Here is a 22,818-nt window from a genome sequence, read left to right as displayed (position 1 = left end):
GTGATTCTACGATTCTATAAAAATCCGTACCAGTGGCGATGATCCACTGTCTCTCTCACCACTGCTGAAATCTATCACCTCATTGTGCTAACAGCCACTCTTTGGTCTCCATAAACACTCAGCAAACATCAATGAATGTCAGTGGGTGCCATTTTTTTTTACAAATAGAGAAATTCAATGACACACCTTTGCTTCATATGCATTTCTTTGTCAGAAGCCATTTTGTCAGAGTGCCTCTCTGCTGCCATCTGTTGCACAGCAACGAAATGGAAAATTGGTGCAAAGGTTCAGTCTTTACTGCCATACCACCACCATCTGCCTCTAATGTCATTGGCCATTATAATAAAATTGGACACATTGCTTTTGCAGCAGCCCTCATGCTAGACTGCAACTCTTTATTTAGCTGTGTAAGAAATGAATCATTGTAATGACCATTTTCTACAATTTTATTGTCCCAGTTTCTCGGGCATATTAATGAGCATTTTATTGCTGAAGAAGCTAATGGGGCTTTTATCATTTGAGATGTAGATGTGGCTATGTATGAAAGCATCACTCACAGCTAGCACTGAACTGTCAAAATATCCAGCAAAAATGTCAACTGATAAATAACTTCTAAAATAAGTGTAGTTGCTGGCAGGATTTACAACCTTGATCCCATAGTTGTAAGGTTAGTGACTTGCAGATTAATGGGGCAAATCAGCAAATTTAATTTGATGACAATTATTTTGTAAAATGTATGAGCTATAGGCTTTTCTAGTCAGCAATATACCCTCATGCTCTGATGTAATGAATTTTGGTTTTATATGTGAACTAAATGTCTGAGTGGGATTTCTGGCTACTCTAAATATGACTGCTTAGTTAATACAGAACAAAAGAGGAGTAGCATTCTCACACATGAAGCAGAGTTCAGCTCTTTATTGTGTTGAGATGACAGTGAAAATATTCAGTTCTAGACAAGTTATTGTCTCTAGTTCCTGGAAATAAATATTACATGAGTATGTATTCAATAATATTATGACTCATTAAAGCCACAAACATAATTTAATTTATAATATGCTATAATTAACTTCCTTTATGAATGGAATAATAATAATATTATGACTTTTGTTTCTTCTATCCATAGCAGAAAGTTAAAGAATAATTATAAAATACTGAAGTTGAGATGGCTTTGATTTCCTTTTCTCTGGTAGTTCTCTCTTTAGTTCTCTCTCATTTTTAATAATAAATCAAAAGAGTTTCTCAGAATTAAGCAAAATTGTTTGCAGTTGGCAAATCTGTAACAAGGAATTGTCACCACTGAATATATAGGATGGTTTTCTGACTCTAACCCAGAGTTGTTTTTTTTCTCATTTCATTTTTTTTATTCATTTTGGTTTTTTAAGACAAAGGGGTTGGAACAAACTTTCTTAAATGCTTCATATTTAAACTAATTGTATTAAGACCATTTAAGTGACTTAATGGTTAACTTACCTTTTTCTCATCAAAATGAAAAATAAGATTCTAACCTGATTGTAGAATTCAAGTTGTCATATGTCAAGTCCTATGTTAATGCTATCTAACAACTGTCAGAACCTCCTCTTCTACAAAACTATATCGCTGACTGTTATTTGTTTTTCATAATACTAATACTAAGTCATGAATTTCCATAGTGCTGTTTTTTGTTAGTGTTGTTTCTTCCCAGTCTTAATGATGTTTTCTTATGCTATTGCTTGCACTGACAACTCAGGTAAATATGACGCAATCCCTGACTTGACTGAAAGGAATATCAAAACTTGACTTCCCAGATCCTACACTAATAAAAGCACAAATATTTCCACTTCACATTTGGATGGTACTTCATGTGTTAAGCAAAACAATGTTCTATTTTATGAAATGTTATTTGAAACCTGATCTGAAGACATGGAGCAACCTTGCAAATACGCTCTTTCTGTGAACTTATTGCTTACAAAAACTTTAGTGATGATGGACTTGTCAGATAAAATTATAAGAGAAGTGCTCTAATCCTGCAGGCTAGCTTTGGACACAAGCATAGTTGATATAATCACTGAATCATTTAAATTTATGCCTTAACAGATGCCATGCAGTTTCTGAGAATGATTACAGTTATGTTGTGATATTACGCAAATGTATTGTCCTGGTTTTATCAGTATTCCATATGATGACATCATGTGCTTGAAACCACAACATATATATACCTGAAGAGAATAACTATACAAAGCTCTCATTGTCATTGTTGATTTGTATTGTAAACAGAATGAGTGATTATCTGTGGCTTACAAACATACACTACAGTGTCAAAGTAGAGTAAAATATCTACTGTGAGCTCTTAAGCTCAATTCTTAGTTACCAAAACTATCTAGTATTCTAGAAACTGTGTCTCTTTCTATAAAAGTGTAGTACTACAATGTTTTACACTCATAATCTTGCTACGGGCAATAAGGGAACATACCTCTTAACAGAAGTCCAGAATTTATGATGTAACTAAACTCTTAATAGTCAAAATCAAAAATCACTAGTCCGTATCTAGTTATTACAGAAAATAAAAGAGAGGGGAAGACTGAGCAGTGAATACTTCACAAAACATAACAAAATTAGTTACAATTCACTTTAAACTGTAGTAGACATATGTACTCATTTCCAGCACTTTTTCTGAATCTTTTTACTTCCCTGCTTCATGAGGTCTATAGCTTCAGTCATTTGTTGGTTGCAGGTGTTAGTGTGTATTTCACTGGGAAATGCTTCTCTAAGAGAAATATCATTTTGATTCTTTTTGTTTGTTTGTTTGATTGATCTTTTTTGCCTTCTTCATTCACATGGGGATATTTATGTTTCTAGCATTTTTTTACATCAAGCATTCTGCAACTCCACGAATGTTGAAATCTACTCTATAACGGTCCATTTCATCTATGCTAGATAGTTGTTCTTTCTTACCCCTGAAAGCTGATTCTGTACAGGACATCATTTCTTTAAGTGATCATGGTTGAGTTGTTCACAGCTATATGCTCCCCAGTACCATCTGAGTCCCATCTCTTATCACACTCGCATCTGCAGTCTTCTTCACAACAACCTGTGCCACCATTTCTCAAGTGTATCACACCAATCTCAGGCCTGTATTTCTCTGTGCTGTGTCTAATTAGTGGTTAATATCTCGTTCTGTATGATAGTTATTTGTTACTATTGTGGATATAAAAATGTGATTGTACTGTACAAAGAAAAAGGAATGGATGCAAATTAGTCACAACTACATGATCAGAAGAAAAATTGATGTTACAGCTAAATCAAAATAAACAAAAAAGGCTCCAAGCAGGTCAAGACAAGCCCAGAGAAAGGAAGCCTGTGAAGCATTTGCACAGTAATTATTACATTGGTGATTACAGTAATACTATATTACTGGGCTACCAGACTACAGATATAGTAAAGATTTAATAAGGTATGATTTTGTTCCTTTAAATATGGTGTTAACAGTTACTGAAGAGAAAGGACAAACATTTCTGTTGTGGCTTAACCCATCAGGTGGCTCAGCACCAGTCATTCGCTCACTCCCCCACCTTTCCAGAGGGATGGGGGAGAGAAATGAGAAAAACGAAGAACGCATAGGTTGAGATAAAACTGTTTACTGAGAAAAGAGAAAAGGATGATAGCCATGACTATTTATATATGTGAATGTATATGACAAACGCAGAAGCAATTGCTCATCACCTCCTGACGTTGCCCAGCTAGCCCCCCTAGTGAACAGAAGAAAGCAAGATGAACTCTCATCTCCTTCAAAACACCTTCCACATGATGTCATGGTATCAAATATCCCTTTGGCTGGTTGAAGTCAGCTGTCTTGGTTCTGTTCCCTCCTAGCTCCCTGGGCCCTTCACTGAGAGTGGCCTTGGTTCTACACAACACTGCTTAGCAGCAACTATAATCATTGGTGCATTATCAACATTGTTTTTCTCTTAGAACCAAAACACAACATCATACTAGATACTCTGAAGAAAAAAATTCCATATTAGCTGAAACTAAAATGATTCCATTAGCATCTCAGTCCTCTGACATGAATTGCTGGGGACAGAGAAGCTTCTTGGAATATCTGCATGTTCTTTGGTAAACTGAAGACAAAGAAAAGCTGAAACTATAGTAATTTATGATGATTAGAAATGAATTTTATTCTTGTATATCATGGAAGAAACAATAAGGAAATCATTATATGTTATTATTTTATGTAATTATAATATTATTTTTCATTAATATATCTAGACTGCTATCCTATTAATAAGTGGTTGCAGTTTGATATATATGGATTTACTTTTCTCATTGTTATTTCTCATTTGTTACGAAATGTTAAATATAATCTTTTGGTACTTCAAAAAATGAAAATTTACTGATGCTGGTTATTTGAATATCCAATCCATAGTGAGTATTACAGACAAAACAGCTGTGGAACAGAGACAATCAAACAGTATGCAAAGGAAGTCTTCCTCCCACCCAGGACTGACTACAAACACTGTTACACATAGAGTAGTTCCTCCCTAAAGTCAGAGACGATAGTAGATAAAGACACGTAGGCTGTTTCTCCACCTATTCTTCTGTACAAGTTGTACAAGGAACCGAGCAATATACATCATCTTGGGATTTGTAAGTTCACGTAAGACTGTATTATAGCGCCACCTGCCGCCTCTAGTATGACAGTGCTGCAAAACAGACCACAAAAAAAGTAGATCTACTTTGGAAAACAATTACTTGTAGCTTTTTTCAATTGTTATGATTTTTTTATTATTATTATATTATTTTAGGAACAGGGAGATTCATTATTTATTCATTAAACTAATCTTGAATAGCATGGCAGCACTTCTAAAAACACCTTCATCACTTGGTCAACTGATGTAGTTTTGATGCTACTTTGGAGACCTGCATATAATGGTTATATTTCCCTAACAAGGATAATACAGTTTGGATGTTTTTTTGCTTGTTTGTTTTGTTGTTGCTGCTTTATTTAAAACAGAAAGAGGAAATAAGGAAAATGGTTTAGTGAGTAGTTACTCTTTTAGATAGATAAGGTACTGTTGTAACAGGTGACCGTAATACCAGGAATTTCATTATTATTTTTAGAAAATAGAGAATGCTAGCAAATGAACCTTTCCACATGGTAGATAGAGCCATAGAACATTCTGAATTGGAAGAGACCCACAAGGATCATCAGGTCTAAGTCCTGGCTCCATACACAACTAAATAATCATTAAACCATATATCTGAGAACATCTTCAAACCACTTCTTGAACCCCAGTTGGCTCAATGACATGGTCACTTCCCTATGGAGCTAGTTGTATTCTGGTTTCTATTGTATAAATTCTTTTTTATTTCTTCTGATTAAAAAAAAAGAAATGAAAGTATTGTAGGGATGTTATATTTTCTGAAGTGTGAGATAGCATTGTTGATCAATTCTTGTGTGTTCTAATGAAATATTTCTCATTATAGCTTCTGGATACATATACTACTCCACAAAGATTCATCACAGCCTATTAGATATTTGAGCTCTGTGGCTTCCCTAATATGCTGCAAGATGTTCTAGCTGGCTCTTTTCTGTTTTATGTGGTAGGGGAAGTTCAGAGCTGGGAAGACACAGTAAGGAGAGAGACCACAGGATACAAGAATTTGATTCTATTCCCCAGAGAATTTCATGTTGTGGGAGGAATAATTCTAATGAAAATGAAGAAAATGTTTATGTCATATAAAAATGCTGTAAAAAGAGTGTCTTTCTACAGAAAGAGTGTCGTATTTTATCAAGCATTTATTATGTGAAGGAGTATTTTGTCCTTTTTTTTTTTTTTTCTTTTTCCTAAATATATATACATGCATGTATATATATTTCTTCATAACAATATAATGGGCTTTTTACTTTTCAACAGGTGGGAAATGTTGTTCAGTTCCAGTGTAAGAAAGGACATCTTCTCCATGGATCAACAACAAGAACTTGCCTTCCTGATCTTACATGGAGTGGAATTCAGCCAGAATGCATACGTAAGTAATTGATAGATGAAATAAGTATTTCTATTAATGCTAAAATTATTCTTTAAATCATTTATATATTGGCTAATTAGTTACTGAAGTATTTTTATAAAGCTAACATATTTTTATATATAATTATATTACCCTGTATTTAAAATAAATTTTCATTACTATTTTACAGTAGGTAGAAATGAGAAATGAATTTTTTTGAGTAAGCAAATTTTTCTACAATAGCCTGTTGAGATTTGTAAAGCAAATAAAAATAATCACAATATCAGTGTACTGGGTCATGTTAAATCTGATCCATTTCAAAGAAGAAATAGCCCTTCAGTTGACCAGAGAGATGCTGAAAATAAGTTTCTGTCTAAGAGAATGCATCCCTTTCAATGAGGAATGTGCAAGGAGTCAGGAAGAGGAAGTGATGAGAACAGTCCATGAAGGAAATCACTGCATCAGTCTATCTTGTACTGGACTAGATAGTTACAATCAGATCTGGCAAAGAGTTTGCACTGCCAGTTTACTAACTGTAATCAGGGTATTAGTCAGGGTATATTAAGAAAGGGGGGAGACAGGGAAAAGAGTTTTATAATTGTAATTTGTAGAATCTGAAATTAATTGCTGACAGAATTTCGTTTCTTAGATCTTTCACATTTCAGCATCACAGTTAATCTTTGTAGTTCTTCAGAAAGCCATCTGTATTTTTCTGGAAACAGTGTCACCTTATAAATTCTGATCTTAAGGAATACTGTCAATGTATTTTGAGCATATCCACAGAAGAAAGCAGCATTAGTGTTCCATTTCGAGCTAGTGTTCCCCCTAAATAAATAGCAAGTCAGTGACTCTGCTTATAGTCTGGAGGTATGGAGGTATGCTGCTTTTGAGATAACACAAATCTCTCAGACACTCATTGTGAAAGATGTAAAACAATTTTCATGAGATTAGGATTAGCAATTAATTTTTGTCCCTGATATTTAAAATTTGCCTCAACTACAATAAGTGCAATGACCTACATAGTATTTTCCAAAGTGACCCATTTACTTCCTGTTATTCAATGCTCTATATAGTACAGGATTACTTTTTAATATGGTAGGATATGTGTTTTTTGTGTTTATGTATGCAGACAAACAGTTTTAAATGTGCAAGGGTGCATTTAAATTGGTTCTTGGTCCCTTGACAGTGAAAGGGCCATTTTCAGGAACGTATTTATTTGTAGCCTCAGTACAATCATTTATAGTCTATATAGTAAGTTAATTAAGAAAAAATACATTTATGTGTTATTTTTATTGAAGCTTTTTTCCTCATTACTTACCTGTTAGAGTGAGCATAGATTATTTTTTCACTGTTTTGACTGAAGGATATTTTATCTTTTCTTTGTAGCTCACAGCTGTAAACAACCAGAAACACCATCTCATGCAAATGTTGCAGGAATGGATCTTCCCTCACTTGGCTATACACTGATTTACACTTGTCAGCCAGGATTCTTTCTGGCAGGAGGATCAGAGCATAGGGCCTGCAGATCTGATGGCACGTGGACTGGGAAAGTTCCAGTTTGTGAAGGTAACCTCTTTCCTGTTGCAACTGTCATCTATCACATTTCAGCAGTATTCTTTACTTGCTATCTAATAAGGTGAGGTAGGAACTAGGAGAGCAAATATCTAAAAGGATAGTTCTAAACCTTTGTCAGTTGTGTTCAATGGGACAAATGCTTTTGTCTGCATATGTTTCATTTGCATGCTCAGAGGTGTGAATTGCAGATAAGATTATAAAATTCTGGGGTCCAGGTTAACACCTGTGTTTAAATTCCTGACTGGGTCAGGTGTGGGCTACATTCTGATAGCCTTGGTGGAATAAAAACCTCAATGTTTTTTCACATACATATTAAGCTTAGACGAGGGTAGGTTTATTGTAGTAGACTGCGCCAGCTGCAAAACAGCTGAGATTGTTGCAATATTAGAGAAGGATGCTTACTGAAGCTTAAGTAGAGGTCTTAATTATTATATGGAATGAAAGCATAGGGCTTACTGTTTCATATTCAAATAAAAGCAACAATATACTACTCACAACGAAAATAAATTTATTTACTTTGGTTTTCCAAAATTCTATTTTGTTTATGGTGTGGTTGGTTGTTTTGGTTTTTCTGTTTGTTTGTTTTGGTTTGGTTTTTTTACATATTTTGGCATGACATGGCATAAAAATTCTCACAGTAAAATCGTGATGAGAATGGTATTTTTTATGTGCAATAAGAAATCCACAAGTATAGCAACTGTTTGGACTTTCAGTTCCTGAATAATTAAAGAACTGATTACTGATACATAATGTTTCAGATGTGGTTATCCCCAGGGCTCCTAGAGAGACATACAGAGGCTGTATAACCAACTGCTGCCTTTTGGAAGGGGAATTCACTTCACAGGAAGTGAATATTTTGTATTACTAAAAAACAGGTGTCCTGGCGTTATATGCCAGGCAAGTGCTGAGGGAGAACAGAGCAGAGCTTTGGGAAAGTGTTAGGAAGCAAGTTGCCAAGAAGCCCATGACTTCATTACTGTTCCGGAAATGTTATGGCAGGCCAAATGTTATTCATGGGTTGTATATTGATCCAAGAATTTTCTGCTGATGATACTGAAACAAGTAATATTAACTGTCTCTCTGATTTAAGAAATCTTGAGAACATTTTTTTTTTTTTTAATTTTCAGTTGTAACTATTAGTGTATCCACCTTGTCATATTGTCATATTATTGTTTCCCAATGTCTTGAGGAAATGGTGCCAAAATGCAAAATTTTCAAGATCACTTATCTTGTTTCTTGCTCTTCAGCAGCGGTAAAAAAAAAAATACCAATAAGTGACAAATTGTAAGCTATTAACTCTAATGAGATAAAGTAAAATGTCTCCTAAATATTTTCCATTTTACCTAGAATCAGAGAATCATAGAATCGCTAAGGTTGGAAAAGACCCACAGGATCATCCAGTCCAACCATTTGCCCTTCACCAATGGTTCGCTCTAAACCATGTCCCTCACCACAACATCCAAACGCTCTTTGAACACCACCAGGGTCGGTGACTCCACCACCTCTCTGGGCAGCCCATTCCAGTGCCTGACCACCCCTTTCAGAGAAGTAGGATTTCCTAATGTCCAGCCTAAATATTCCGTATTACATAGGAATCAGAACATATTACAACCTATTACATAGATGGATGAAACATCTCTCCTAGAGAAGAGAGAAGACAATGCTCACATGTGATGGTGAACTTTACAAATAAGACTTGGAAAAGGATGAAAAGGAATGAAAAATTTGGACTTTAGATCTAAAAAAGGATATTTAGGAGAATTTAAGCAGAATTTGTACTTTTAAACGCAAAATTGCAGTATTTAAAGTCCTACTTAGTAAATGTCTGGACCCAGAAACTTTAACTCCATAGATAATGTTTTAGTTTTGGTCTTGTACTTAAAATCTTAGTTCTGAACTTTACTAGAAATGAATCCACCTTGACAAGGCCGGTTAACTCAAAGCTGTTTATATTAAAGCCTTTTGAAAACTGAGATCCAGTCATTTCTAACCTGAGTTTGATGCAATCAAAAAACATAATTCTCAGTCACATCCTCCAAATCATCCATGTTTGGTGAAGTTCGGCAAGTTTCTTTTAAAAGAGACAGGAAGTTAAAGATTTATCAATTTAACAACAACCATCAGGTCATGAGAAATTTATGTTTAATTCAGCCCACCTGCCCTTGCTGCAAGCTAGCTTTAATCTTTACAACAAGAGCAATACTTCTGTAATGAGCCAAAAGTTATTCTTAACACACTCAAGAAAAATATTGTCAGTGATTCCTGTTGAAGTATTGATCAGGAAGAGAGGATTGTGTTCCAAACCAAGATCCAAAACAATCCAAAATAACCACTGGAGCAAGGAATGGAGCCCAGTGTACCATGAGTACCCTACATTAGAAGACAGAATTATATGCTTTGTAGCCAAGTAAATCCAAATTATTTTCTGCAAAATAAAACAGCTTCACTTGGAGGAAATGGCACTTCTCCACCTTCAATGATGGAAGACTTTCTGCTTTAGGCAGCAAAGAGCTGAAATTCAGGTCTCTAACTTCTAGTGCTCAAAATCGTCTGAGCAGTTGTGGACAACTTAATTTGTTTCTTTATTTCTGATGTTATTATTTAAAGAAATAGTGATTATCTCCATTTTTGATATATTAAGCATGTATCTTTGTTTTTTCAGTCCTGAAAAAAAGGTATTTCTCTCAGCTGTGTTGAAGATAATTAAGTCCTGGAGAGGAACATGATATAAAATTCACTTGTTATAAATCTCAGTTTGGTGTTGCATTGTGTCCAGTCAAAGCAGCATCCACAGCGCTCTCTTATGTGGATAACTGTGTGTGTTTGTCTACATATATGTGTGTGTATATATATATATATACACACGTATATATACACACACATAGTATATGTATATTATATATAATATTTAAATCATTCAACTTGCCTTAGATGACATCTCATATATTAGATGCCCAGTCCAAGACTGAATTCTGAAATATGAGTTCTGAAGCAAAAGCATTAGAAATGACTTGGTAGCATCCGGATACCTTAAGAAAATGGGGCAACAGAAGAAATCAGTGGGCATGTGCTCCTGTGATACTAAGTCTGAAGACTGAAATCTCATTTGTGTTTGGAATTTGAAACATGATCTTATATCCTTTGTAACAAGCAAAGTGTAGTATGGAAGTGATTTTTCCTAGCTTACAAATAACTGATTCACTCACAATTTGTATGTCATTCATTCTTTTATAACAGCTGGTTCCAAAATATTGGTGAAGGATCCCAGACCAGCTTTGGGGACGCCAAGTCCCAAACTAAGTGGTAAATATTTGTATCCTTGTATGCTTATAAGACACAAGATGCTAATGCACACACAAACACAAAGCTTTAAATTCAGTATGAGTGTCTTCAAATAATGAAAGTGCTAGTTTTAAATATTGATGATTTGTTATAGGGCTAAATTTTATGTACTGCCTTTAGAAGTTGTAGTAAAGTCATCCCAAGGAACCTTCAATTTCATTGTTTAAATGGTATCTCATGTTAAGACTTTAAAGATTTGCATATATCTGTTATACTACATAGGCAACATACTTCTTTTGAACAATACTCTTGCGTTACCTAAATTACTCATTAACCTACTGGATAATGACAAAATTTAAATCTATAAATCTAATGCATTTATTCTGCCTGTGGTCTATGATATTTTTTTTTCCTTTTTTTTTTTTTTAAGCATTTGAAGACAAGACAAAACTTCTTCTATTTTTTTATTAAATACAATATGACTATATAATAAAGAAGTTGTTTATAATGTTGTAGTGTTATTTAAATATGTTTACAAGGATTTTAATACTTAAATAGAAGTCCATTTCTGCAAAATTTAATTGTGACTGTAAGTTCCTGCCTGTCTGTGCTGGCATATAAGATTCTGCAGTGAGGGGAATCTGATCTTTTGATTACAGACACTATATTAGATTTTTGTGGAGTTGGTTTCATTTTCATATTTGACATGTTCATGTTTGAGGAAAGAAGCAGATGAAAGTATAGCTGTGTATTTTGTTGTTGTTCTTTGTTTATTTTTTGGTGCAAATGTATTATTTTCATAAATGTTTATACTGGACTTTTATGCTTTAGATATAAAGATTATGCTTAACAGACTTGAGGATACTAGTGGATAAACAACTCAACACGGGTTGGCAATGCACACTTGCAGCCCAAAAAGCCAACCGTATTCTGAACTGCATCAAAAGAACTGTAGCTAGCATGTTGACGGAAGTGATTCTCTACTCTGCTTTAATGAGATTCCCCCTAGAGCACTGTGGTCAGCTTTGGGACAACCAGCATGAGAAAGACACGAACCTGTTAGATATAGAAGGTCCAGAGGAGGACCATGAAAATGGTCAGAGTGTTGGAGCATCTCTCCTATGAAGATAAACTGATAAAATTGAGATTATTTAGCCTAAAGAAGAGAAGGCTCTTGGGAGACCTTACAGCAGCCTTCTAGTATTTAAAGGGAAACTATAGGGAAAACGGGGAGCAACTCTACCAGAGTGTAGGACAAGGAGTAATGATATTAAATTAAAAAAGAGTGGGTTTAAGTTAGGTATAAGGAAGAAAATCTTCACACTGAAGATGATGAGGCACTGTAACAGTTGCTCCAGGAAGCTTGGGATACTCCATCCCTGGATGTGTTAAAGGCTAGGCTGGATGGAGCTTTGGACAACCTGATTTAGTGGGAAGTGCCCCTACACATGGCAAGAAGGTTGAATTAGATTATCTTTAAAGACCTCATCCAACTCAAATCACCTATGGTTCTGTGATTCTAAGAGGAGAGAGTAGATAAAACGTTTGTATTTATAAGATTTTTTTTGGATGTTTGACTTCATAAGCACTAAATGTTGCAATGTGTATTGAAACATTTTTGATGTCTGTATAGTTCCTGATGATGTATTTGCCCAAAATTATATATGGAAAGGATCTTACAACTACAAAAGCAAGAAACAACCCATGACTTTGACAGTCACCAGTTTTAATGCAACTTCAGGAAGAGTAAATGCAACGCTTACAAACAGCAATATGGAATTGTTGCTTTCAGGTATGGGATAAAAAAAACTAATTTCAGTTTGTGAGTTTTATCGTTTGTTTGTTGTTGTTTTGTTTTGTTTTTGCCTCATGTGCATCAACTCTCTGTAACTTAATTCATACCACACATTTTTAATTTTTAATATCTGCTTGAAACAGTCTTTGCTTATCAAAGAAATTTTCATACTAATTCAGTTCCCTTTCAAAGGAAGAGATTATTCCGCCTTTTTCTTCTTCAGTTTTCCCAGTATTTTATTAGATTTGTACTTAATGGGAAATGAGAAGTGAAAGAATTGTTTTTCCTAATTCTCATTATTTTTCCTTAAATATTTTGCGTACTTACATTGCTATTCCTGACGTTCTATTAACTCTTAAATGACAGATTTTTCCTACATCAGCCTATTATTAACCAATATGTTGGCCTAGAATTGATACTTATAGAACACAGAGAACAAGGGGAGATGACAGTTTATGCTAACCTTCATGCTGTGGTTTCTGCAGAAGGTCTTCATTATAGTATTGGCTTATGCCATTCTATTGTCCCTGCTGTGCAGAGCAATGTTGCTGTAAAGCATCAGCAGAAAGTACAGGTATGGCTTGATGAGAAGGTAAAGAAGGAGACTAAAACTATTTGGGTTTATAAGTTGTTTTTATTTGTTTGTTTTTCAGACTCTCTTAATTTCTTGATTCAGAAGTCATCCACACAGGCAATGGACCTGTCATGTCACAGAAATAGCAGGCTATAGCACAGTGATGTGGATAACATAAAATAAAAATCTTAATATTATCATTCAAAAATTAGTTTCTTGAAACCATGCCATATATCTGAGACCCTCTTTGCAAGGGACTAAAGAAGCTGGATGTGCTGGTTTTAAGGACTCATTTCTCACTCTTATTTTCCAGAGGTGTTAGCAAGGAAAAATTGCAATAGACCATTAACCCATTGGGAGAGGAAGAAGTTCAGTACATGTGCTTCTGTAAGGGGTTGTCTATGGGAAAATGTAATAGGCTAGAAAAGCCATGTATCTGTTTAGTTCTCAATTTCTACTACCTAAAGCAGATTGCCGTATCTCATATTTATGCTTCTGAAGTGAGGTAGGAAATTTTCATCTTAGTCTGAATTGAATATTTGATGTCCCCACCTCTTGCCATAGTCTATAATAAAAGCCTACAGTGAGTAAGTCAAAATATAGAGGACAAAAATAAGTGTCTGTGATGTGTACAGACTTCTGTTTCCTTTTTAGAACATTTTGTCCTTCTGAGAGTAGCAGCCAATAAGACAGATGTGACCATCTTTTAAATATTTTTTCCTTCTTTGCATTCAGTTTTTACACAACGAAATTGCCATATTCTGACCGTGTACATAAATTTTTATGTTCTAGCTGGAAAATTCTTCTACTTTCTCCCCTTTCCAGCACTACCGTCCAATATTAAGCTCTGTGTGTGTGTGTGTGTGTGTGTGTGTATGTATCAGCATTCTTCCTTCTATACACTAGCATTATAAAATCACCAAGTACCTGTTCAGAAAACTTTATTTCTATCCAACTATTGTGATAGCTAGTGGTTTTATACAGCCTGCTTTGTATTCTTCAACTGGACAGCAAGTTTACACTCTCAACACTGTCTTTAGTTCATGTTCACGTGACAGAATTTCAACATATTCAAAAGTAGGAAACAAACAAAACTATGGACTGCTATATTACTGGAGTATTCCTTTATTAAAAAAAAAAAAAAAAAGATCTAATTGAATTAATACTTAGCTAAGACATACTAACTAAATACAGTGTGAAGCCATTCACATTTTTTGTCTGTGTACATTAAAAAAATAAGAGGGAGCAGGGACAAAATAAAAGTCAGTGTTCATGTAACTGTGTTCAGTGACTTGTAGAAGATAAATTCATTTCAGTATGACATCAGTTCTGTACAATTAATGAGTAAATTTTAGCTTGCTGGCAATTTTTGGAGGTGGAAAGAAAATTGCTTATTTGTTTTCTATGGTTTTGGCTTCAGTGTTTTTTTTTATTATTTGTTTTTTTTTTTTTTTCTTTCTTTCTGTTAAAGCTTTTAGCTCTTGTTAGCTTCTACACATGGAACAATAATTTCAGTGCTTTCACAGAAAGGAAGTGGTCATACCAGAAAATTCTTCTCTCTAACACTTTAAGTTTCTAAACTATTAACTGATATTAATAGTTAAAAAATCCCCCCCAAAAAATGTCAACTATATGTTTTGTATTCACCAACATCTTTTTAATGGAAGATTAGTTCACTATGTTTATTATATTATTTTATTTTCCTTATATTAACAATCTTACATTGATTATAAATATTTATTCTCAATAAATTAAAACAAATCAAGTAATTATATGTACAAAGTAAATAAACATATACAAGTCTTGTCATTGTCTGGAAGATATTGTGTTGAAATACTGACTGATGAAAAACCATTTTTATCAAATCTGTAAAAATTCAGAAATTTTAAATTCAACGTAAGCTTATGGAAAAGTTTCAGAAGTGTGTGTTCCTACATCACCTTCTTTACCTGATCACCAAATAGTAAATCTTAGAAGATGCTATGTTTAAATACACTCTGTCTTATTCAGAACAATATGTTTCAAACTACTGTAAAGGCTTGTTCTATCTAAGGCTTGTTACCATAACTTCTGTGTATAAGAATAGGAGTTCCCTTCTCTTCTCTCTACAGACTAAAATTAAAATAATTCCTGCTGCAATTTTGCAATAAAAAAATAAATCACAAAATAATGTACCTTGCTAAAATTAAATGTTATTGAAAATGCTTCTTGTTCTTCCTATTTTCCATATTTAAGACAAGAGATTACATGCTTATTCTTAACAATGAAATGTTTTCTCAACTCAATGAAAATATGAATTTTAAAAACTCTATTCTACAGGAGTGTATAAAAGCCAGGAAGCTCGACTCATGCTCCACATATATCTCATTAAAGCACCATCTCATACATCTGTGAGCCAGCTGAAAGAAGAAAAATGGGCTATGGATGGTTTTGTGAGTATATTTTTGCTACAAAATACAGAAAGCAATTTTTTTATTTGAAATCATGCTGGTACCAAAAATACTGAAATATGTCTAATATAATCATGTTAGTGATACTATTTCATTAAATTAAATAAAAAATTCATTGTATATTGTAGGAGACCAGTTTGAGGAAAAGCACAGAAATAGGCATCCATACATAATATACTGGTAAAAAGGCTAAACTCCTTCGGTATGTATAGGCATCTACAAACTTTAGGCTTCGTGAACTTGCTTATGAGGTGTAAATGCAATAAATTTGTGTATAAACTACATATATATAAGTACACAGAAAAGTTGTGTGTGTTATCTACATACCATATACTATTCATCTATTGCTCTTATTTGAATGATTATGGGTTTTTTGTTTTTGTTTTTGTTTGTTGCTGTTGTTTCTTTTCTTTTTTTTTTTTTCCCTCTTGGTTTTGTTTTGCTTTAATCTTGAATAACTCAAACAGGTTACTACATCGCAAAGTTAGAAATTCACCTGAGAAATGAACCCTTTCTTCAGTGACAACATAGCTCCAGGTCATTTTTGAAGACATACTGTTGTCTTCAGAAAGGGAAGCTTAAGTGACAATCTTGAAGAAAATTGCCTTGGTACTACTGAATTTATACCCAGTAACTATATGGGAAAGGAATTATCTATAAATTGAAAAAAAACTATATTATTTTAGAATGTATACTTAGCCCTAGTAGGGGAGTTATTCATAGGATCACAACTCTTTCTTCCCTTTCCCAAGTCAATATACCAATTCAATATTAGGAATATCATTCAGTATTCTAAGTATTCAATATTTTGGACTAAAGCTGTTTAACTAAGTAGTTATCGGGATGAGTACTGCACAGTAGCAAAGAAACTATTTTCCAATAGAAGACAAAATCTTTTTTGTTGACCATTAAAATGATTATTAAAACCTCAATACTTGCTTCCTTAGGATTATATATGATATAAATTTTGCCATGTACTTCCTCAGAAATCGGATAGTTATTAAGTATATATGATACATAAAACTACTGACATCTTGAAGTGCCAGAAACTTTAATTTTTGTTAGTTTTACATAATAAAATTTTGAGGTAATAAAAAATTGTAGAGATCATCAGAAGCCAGTATGACTTAGGTTGTGATATTAACAGCTCTGTTCCCTTTTGAACTTTATTCAGTGGGGAATAACGGTAACAAAGAGGCATATTAGTATATCTTTTTTCCAAGTAGACACTTGCAACTTGTAACAAGCTTTTCTACATGTAATTCACTTTTGTTGTTCGTTTGTTTGTTTGTTTTTTCAGGTTTCTGCTGAACCTGATGGAGCTACGTATGTTTTTCAAGGATTCATCCAGGGTAAAGATTATGGGCAATTCGGACTTCAAAGATTAGGTATTCATTGAATTCTAAGTTTATGCCAGTCCATAATTCAATATCCTGTCTTAATTCTTGAATATGCTGGAAGGTATTAATGAACGTCTAACATAAAAGCAAACTATACTTTTTTCATAATTTTAATTCATAGTGAAATGCATTGCTTGGGATATTTATTTTCATTATATCTTCATAAGAAAATTCCTTAAAAAAATTAGAAATATCTTCACTGGGAAACATTTCATTTAAATTAATATAAAAAGAGGGCTTTCTCTTCATCAACTGCCTCAATATTTTAAAAAAAAATATTTTAAAGCTAACCAAAATTACAATGCAGTAGTGCATTGGCAAAGAGGTTTTGGTAAATTCTTAGGAAAAATTTACTTCTTCATTTGATTTTCAGGAGGTTTTTTTTTTTTTTTTATAGTTTGGAGATTGTTTAACATACTGAAGACTATTTAATGACTTGTAACCTGTAGAAGCAGAATGTTTTGCTCATTTTTAAATTCTATAGAAGTACTACTGGAGGTTAACGAAGTTGGTAATCAACTCAGTGAAGCATTCCGCAACCTCATTCAAATTATGGACTGATTTACAGCCACTGAACAGATTTTGTTAAATATGTTTGCTAGTTTGTTATTTCATGCAAAAGAACACACAGAAAATGTTTTCTTCTTAACAAAATACTTTTACTGTTCCCAATTTTCCTCACATGTAATTTTCCTGTATTTTAGGATATTGGTAATTTGTTGAACTCCTGATTGTTTGCTTTGCTTTGTTGATTTCTAGATATTGCCTTGCAAGACCTAGGAAGTCAGAAAATATTAACATATGCAATTCTTACAAGATCTAGTTCAAAGCTTAGAAACTGACTTTGAAGCTGCATTGGTATTCCCTTCTTCACATTAAAAAGTGTATATTTTGACTTTGTAGATGACCTAGTAATTTATGTGTTCCTCAGCCACACAGCAGATCTTGTTATTTTTTTATTCATATACGGCTTTAGCTCTCCATGATTTTTCCTGACTTTTTTACTTTGTGTATCAATAGCAGCAGATAATGAAATCAACGTGATGAATTTTCCTTTTGCCTCTTTGGGTGATTTAGACTTTCCTGTAAATCATTCTTGCTTTGATACATGCAATATTTATTCTTTCAGATATATGCAAATATAATCAGTAGTATAATCAATCTAACGCATGGGTTATTCTACATTTGACTTCTTGTAATACAGTACATTAACGTGTAGTAATAACATCAAAACCTTGACTGCCATACATGATTAAATAGTAAAATAATTAATATCTTATAGTATGTGTATTGTTTTCCTAATGTTTTACATGTGTTTATTACTTAGTATATGTTTTGCCACACTACATTTACTTTTTAGGTAATCTCAGCCTACAGCTGTGTGTGCAGGTGAACACATTATGATGACCCATTCACAAGATGTTACTTGAATTCTTAAGATAATGGAGTAATAGCTGTCAGGACTAACAGCCATATTTTACCCTACCTGTTTTCTCTTCTTATCCTTTTCAGGTCTAAATATGTCTGAAGGTTCAAATTCTTCTAATCAACCACATGGTACAAATAGTAGTTCAGTGGCAATTGCTATCCTTGTGCCTTTCTTTGCCCTCATATTTGCTGGTTTTGGCTTTTATCTTTATAAACAAAGGTAAATTACATATATAGATTTATTTATTACTTTACTTTTTAGTTTGTATTGCCCTCAGTGTTTTTAATGTAAATAAAATTTGAGCAAAATGACAAAATGTTTGCAAAATATGCATGTGTACATTTCTTCCTACTTCCATTTAGGGAGGGACCAGGTTACTGTATCACGCAGTGATTTCACTCTTTAAATAACATGGATGCCATTAATTGTTGGTATATGGAAAATAATATTAGACATATACTTTGTATGAACTTCCAGCAGACTTCCTGTCTTTTACTTTTACATGACAGAATTGTGAATAATATTTGAGTAATTTATTTTAATGCCTGTTCTGTTTATTGCCTTGTGAGTATATGCAAGTATTATGGCAGTGAAAGGTTTTATTATGGAACTGTTTCTGCATCTAAAATTATTAGTTCATACATAGTTATGCAACTACCACAGCCTTCTCAGTTTCATTAGTCTAAGCATAAGTTTTGTTTATGCTACTGTGACCGGTTCCATTCCAGTCCAGTCCAATTCTTTGGATTTAGTTTTAACTAGACTTTTCCAATAGCTATAAAGCATTTGATGACTAAGGAAAATTTCATCACTTTAATAACAAGATATTTTGTTGCCTACTAATTGTGAAAATGGTCATTTATTGTTAGCCTGACAATTATAATTGTAATGTACACTAAGGGTGAAATTAGTTTAAAACATGTACCATAATTTTCACAAGGTACAATTTGCTTTTGAACTGCTTAAGAATGTGAGAGAATGCAGATACTCAAGTAAATTTTATACATTTGATATTAAACATATGCTATAATTACTTATCTTTTAATCTTATCTTTACTTATCAGTGGTCTATAGTACAACATACATTTTGTTTAACAATATGAAACATTTTTAAGGGATTAAACTTTGATAATTAGATGTTTTTAGTAAAAAAGAAAGTCCTTCAGATATAAATTGATCCTTAATAAGTATGTTGAGTATCCAGAGTGAAAAAGAAGAAAATCTCAGTAATCTTTCTCTGGATTATTCCATGTTTATAAGATTCTACTGTATTCTTAACTACGCATTATATGATTATCCAAGTATGTATCTCCTCTAGGGCTGTTAGCTTACGTTTCAAATGAACACATTTTTAAATGAATCATAGATGTCTTACAGTTTGATTACTTGTACATTACAAGTTGTTAGGACAGATGTTATATTAAAAAAAAAAAAAAAAAAAAAGTATGTTATATATATCAACCAAACTGGGGGGCTAAGTTCTGTTCAGATTTTTAAACCAGGCCATGTTAGCATGAAATACTGCAGTTATGAATACTCTGTCTTTCTTTAACAGGACTGCACCTAAAACACAATATACAGGATGCTCTGTACATGAAAATAATAATGGACAAGCTGCTTTTGAAAACCCCATGTATGACACAAATGCAAAGTCTGTGGAAGGGAAAGCGGTACGATTTGACCCCAACTTGAACACCGTTTGCACAATGGTATAATTTGGTAATGATATATCTTCAAAGTTTGAAAATCAAAACACAACACAGTGCACACATAGTTCACTGATTTAGGAAAAGAAAAAAATAAAGCACACTTTTCAGGATATAGTTGGTCACCTTTTCCTGAGGATGATATACAATAATGGGTTGTGGTTATTTTGTTTTGATTTTGTTTTTCATAAACTGGATCAAAAATTTTCTTCATGTTTACCATGGAGAGTTTTACAAAAAATCTGCTGCACTCCATGAGTGCTAACTCACAGTTTATTTGCTTTTTTAAAAAAGGAGGTTATTCTAAAACATAAAATGTATTTGCATATATTGGAGGAGCATCCATTATCAGTACTTCTGTGCTTTATAAAAATTATAATAAAGGGAATGGGTTAAAAAAAAAGATATAGGTAGAAAATAAGAGCTATACTTACAGGAGACAATAGGTCACTGACGTTTTTCTAACAGTCATATGCTACATCTTTTAAATGAGTTTGTATTTTTTTTTTTCATTTATTCATTCTGTTTAGTATTTTATTTCTTTCAGAACAATTTTTTAACTCCAGAAGGTAACATTTAGAAATGAGCAAGTACAGCTTACTCTTTTCACATCACTGAAGCAAAACAAAAATGTCAGTTTCTTTATTTAATGAATTTCTTTTCATGCTTCACATCTTCCTTTTTCATGTTTTGAGTCAAACTCCTTTTTTTGTTTACACAAAAAACACTACAAATGGTAAGAGTGGAAAACTGTTTCTACATTACTTTTGTCAATCATACAATTAGACACAATTTTCAAGCAAGAAGCTAGGATGAATTGAGCATTGTCACGTGGCTATGTTCCTTACTGTTGACCATTCAAAAATCAGTGACCATTTTATTACAGTTTCCATGTCAAAACATAATTTAATGATGTTTCCAGTTAAAAAGTGTAGTTAACAGTAACATTAGGAATCAAATTCATATGTCAAAATTGTAATAGTCCATTTTTAATCCATACTAGTTAAATTAGACTGTATCGTATCAATTTACTCCTTCACCATTTTGTCAAAATGCATGCATAGAGCATGGTAAAAACCCACTGAAGTTGATAGGAAGATCCTAACAGACTTCTGCAAACTTTGGCTCAAACCTACAAGGCAAGAGGCAATTATAATTTGGAAATACTGTCTTTTTGTATCTATTTTATGTCCATGTTTTATGAAAACAAATCCTTATAGCTAATGATTTAAAATTGAATATATTACCATAGTGCAATGAAAATAAAATTATTTTACATATGTATACATATATATATAAAGCCATGATTTTATTAGGAACAATCCATTCATTTTAGGGACAGTTCAGACTCTACAGCTCTCAAATACAAGTTTTAGACATTCCAGAACCATTTCAAGGAAATGTAGTATTTACTTTTACAGTTATTTCATAAAAGAATTATTCAGTGGCAACTCAATAATTTATTTGATGTAAGTCATTGTCTTCCCTTTATAGCATGACTCACAAATGCTGTGTTAGCCAGTGTGAATTATCTGTTATTGTCCCTTTCAGACATTAATAATTCTGTGAAAATCTAAACTTTTTATTACCGTAATAGAGAGTGCCTACCAAAAATCATTGTACCCAGGATTGCTGCTTGGATTTCTATAATGTTTGATGAATTTCTTATAAACCATTTTACAACATTTTGTTTTGAATATTCATACAACTCTGTCAAACTGTATTCTACTAAAAGGATGCTGTTTTATATTTTATACCATTGGTTGTTATTTATTCTTGTTTATTCAAATGACTGCAATAACTATGATTCATTCATTAACATTAAGGTTAATACATTTGAGATCGTTTAAAATGTTTCTTCTGCAACTGGCTACTCCTCTTATATTAATGCATACACTTTTGTAAAGAAGTATATTTTTATGAAAAAAATGGATTTGTAAAAGTATGATGTAAATTTTCAGTGCAATGTAAACAAAATAAAAATCGACAATTGCTTTTTTTAACCATGTTTCTTCTTTGGAAGATGAACTTCAAACTTATTTCAGATGTGGAGACTAATAATTTGTTTTTTTTTTGGTGGGTCTTAAAAGCTTTTAAATTCATTTTTTCTTAATCGTCATCTGAATTTTAGGTGACATGGCAAGACAGATTACTTTCACATATCAGTATTTACTAAAATGAATTTCCTCTTTCACTTGAATTTACAAAAACAACTTCACCTGTCAAAAAGGACAGAAAAGAATTCACTCCAAGACAAAACAACAACAACAAATGAAGAAAAAATTAATGTTTCTGAAAATTCTGAAAATTCTAGACAGACTACTTTGCACATTAAGTTTGCTTCCTTTCTCAGAAATGTGCAAGAGAAACACAGTAAGAGGAGGTCCCAACAAGCATTGTACACAATCTTTTCTGGCATCAAAATGCAGTGGTACGTCTTATTGAACTGGAGGGGAACAATCTTAATTATTTTACTGTAAATTTAATAGGTTCTTATTGAGTCAAGGGGAAGTCAAGTGACCTGACAGCCAAGTCATTCAAGCTGCTGAATTTAGTTAAAAGATGGCCTTTATTTTCCAGGTATTAGAAGTATATGCTATATCTCAATGCACTAGAATGAAA

The 22,818-nt window shown here is 33.0% G+C and overlaps 1 protein-coding gene across 6 annotated transcripts in view; it reads left to right on the top strand.

Annotated features, from left to right (window-relative positions):
- CSMD3 (CUB and Sushi multiple domains 3) overlaps positions 1 to 22,199 on the top strand; it is a 567,558-nt gene extending 545,359 nt beyond the window's left edge. For all 6 annotated transcript variants that reach the window (XM_040695846.2, XM_015283035.4, XM_040695845.2 and 3 more), the window contains 8 exons: positions 5,895 to 6,006; positions 7,372 to 7,551; positions 10,798 to 10,863; positions 12,476 to 12,634; positions 15,531 to 15,643; positions 16,962 to 17,049; positions 18,574 to 18,709; positions 20,046 to 22,199. In XM_040695846.2, coding sequence (XP_040551780.1) covers positions 5,895 to 6,006; positions 7,372 to 7,551; positions 10,798 to 10,863; positions 12,476 to 12,634; positions 15,531 to 15,643; positions 16,962 to 17,049; positions 18,574 to 18,709; positions 20,046 to 20,205 — 1,014 coding nt within the window. In that variant the 3' untranslated portion in view covers positions 20,206 to 22,199. The remainder of the gene's footprint in view (positions 1 to 5,894; positions 6,007 to 7,371; positions 7,552 to 10,797; positions 10,864 to 12,475; positions 12,635 to 15,530; positions 15,644 to 16,961; positions 17,050 to 18,573; positions 18,710 to 20,045) is intronic.
- The last annotated feature ends 619 nt before the right edge of the window (positions 22,200 to 22,818 follow it).

This window comes from Gallus gallus, chromosome 2 (assembly GCF_016699485.2).
Source record: "Gallus gallus isolate bGalGal1 chromosome 2, bGalGal1.mat.broiler.GRCg7b, whole genome shotgun sequence".
NCBI classification, from domain to species: domain Eukaryota; kingdom Metazoa; phylum Chordata; class Aves; order Galliformes; family Phasianidae; genus Gallus; species Gallus gallus.
The sequence above is the reverse complement of the archived record's forward strand: the minus strand, read 5'-3'. Positions and strand labels throughout refer to the sequence as shown.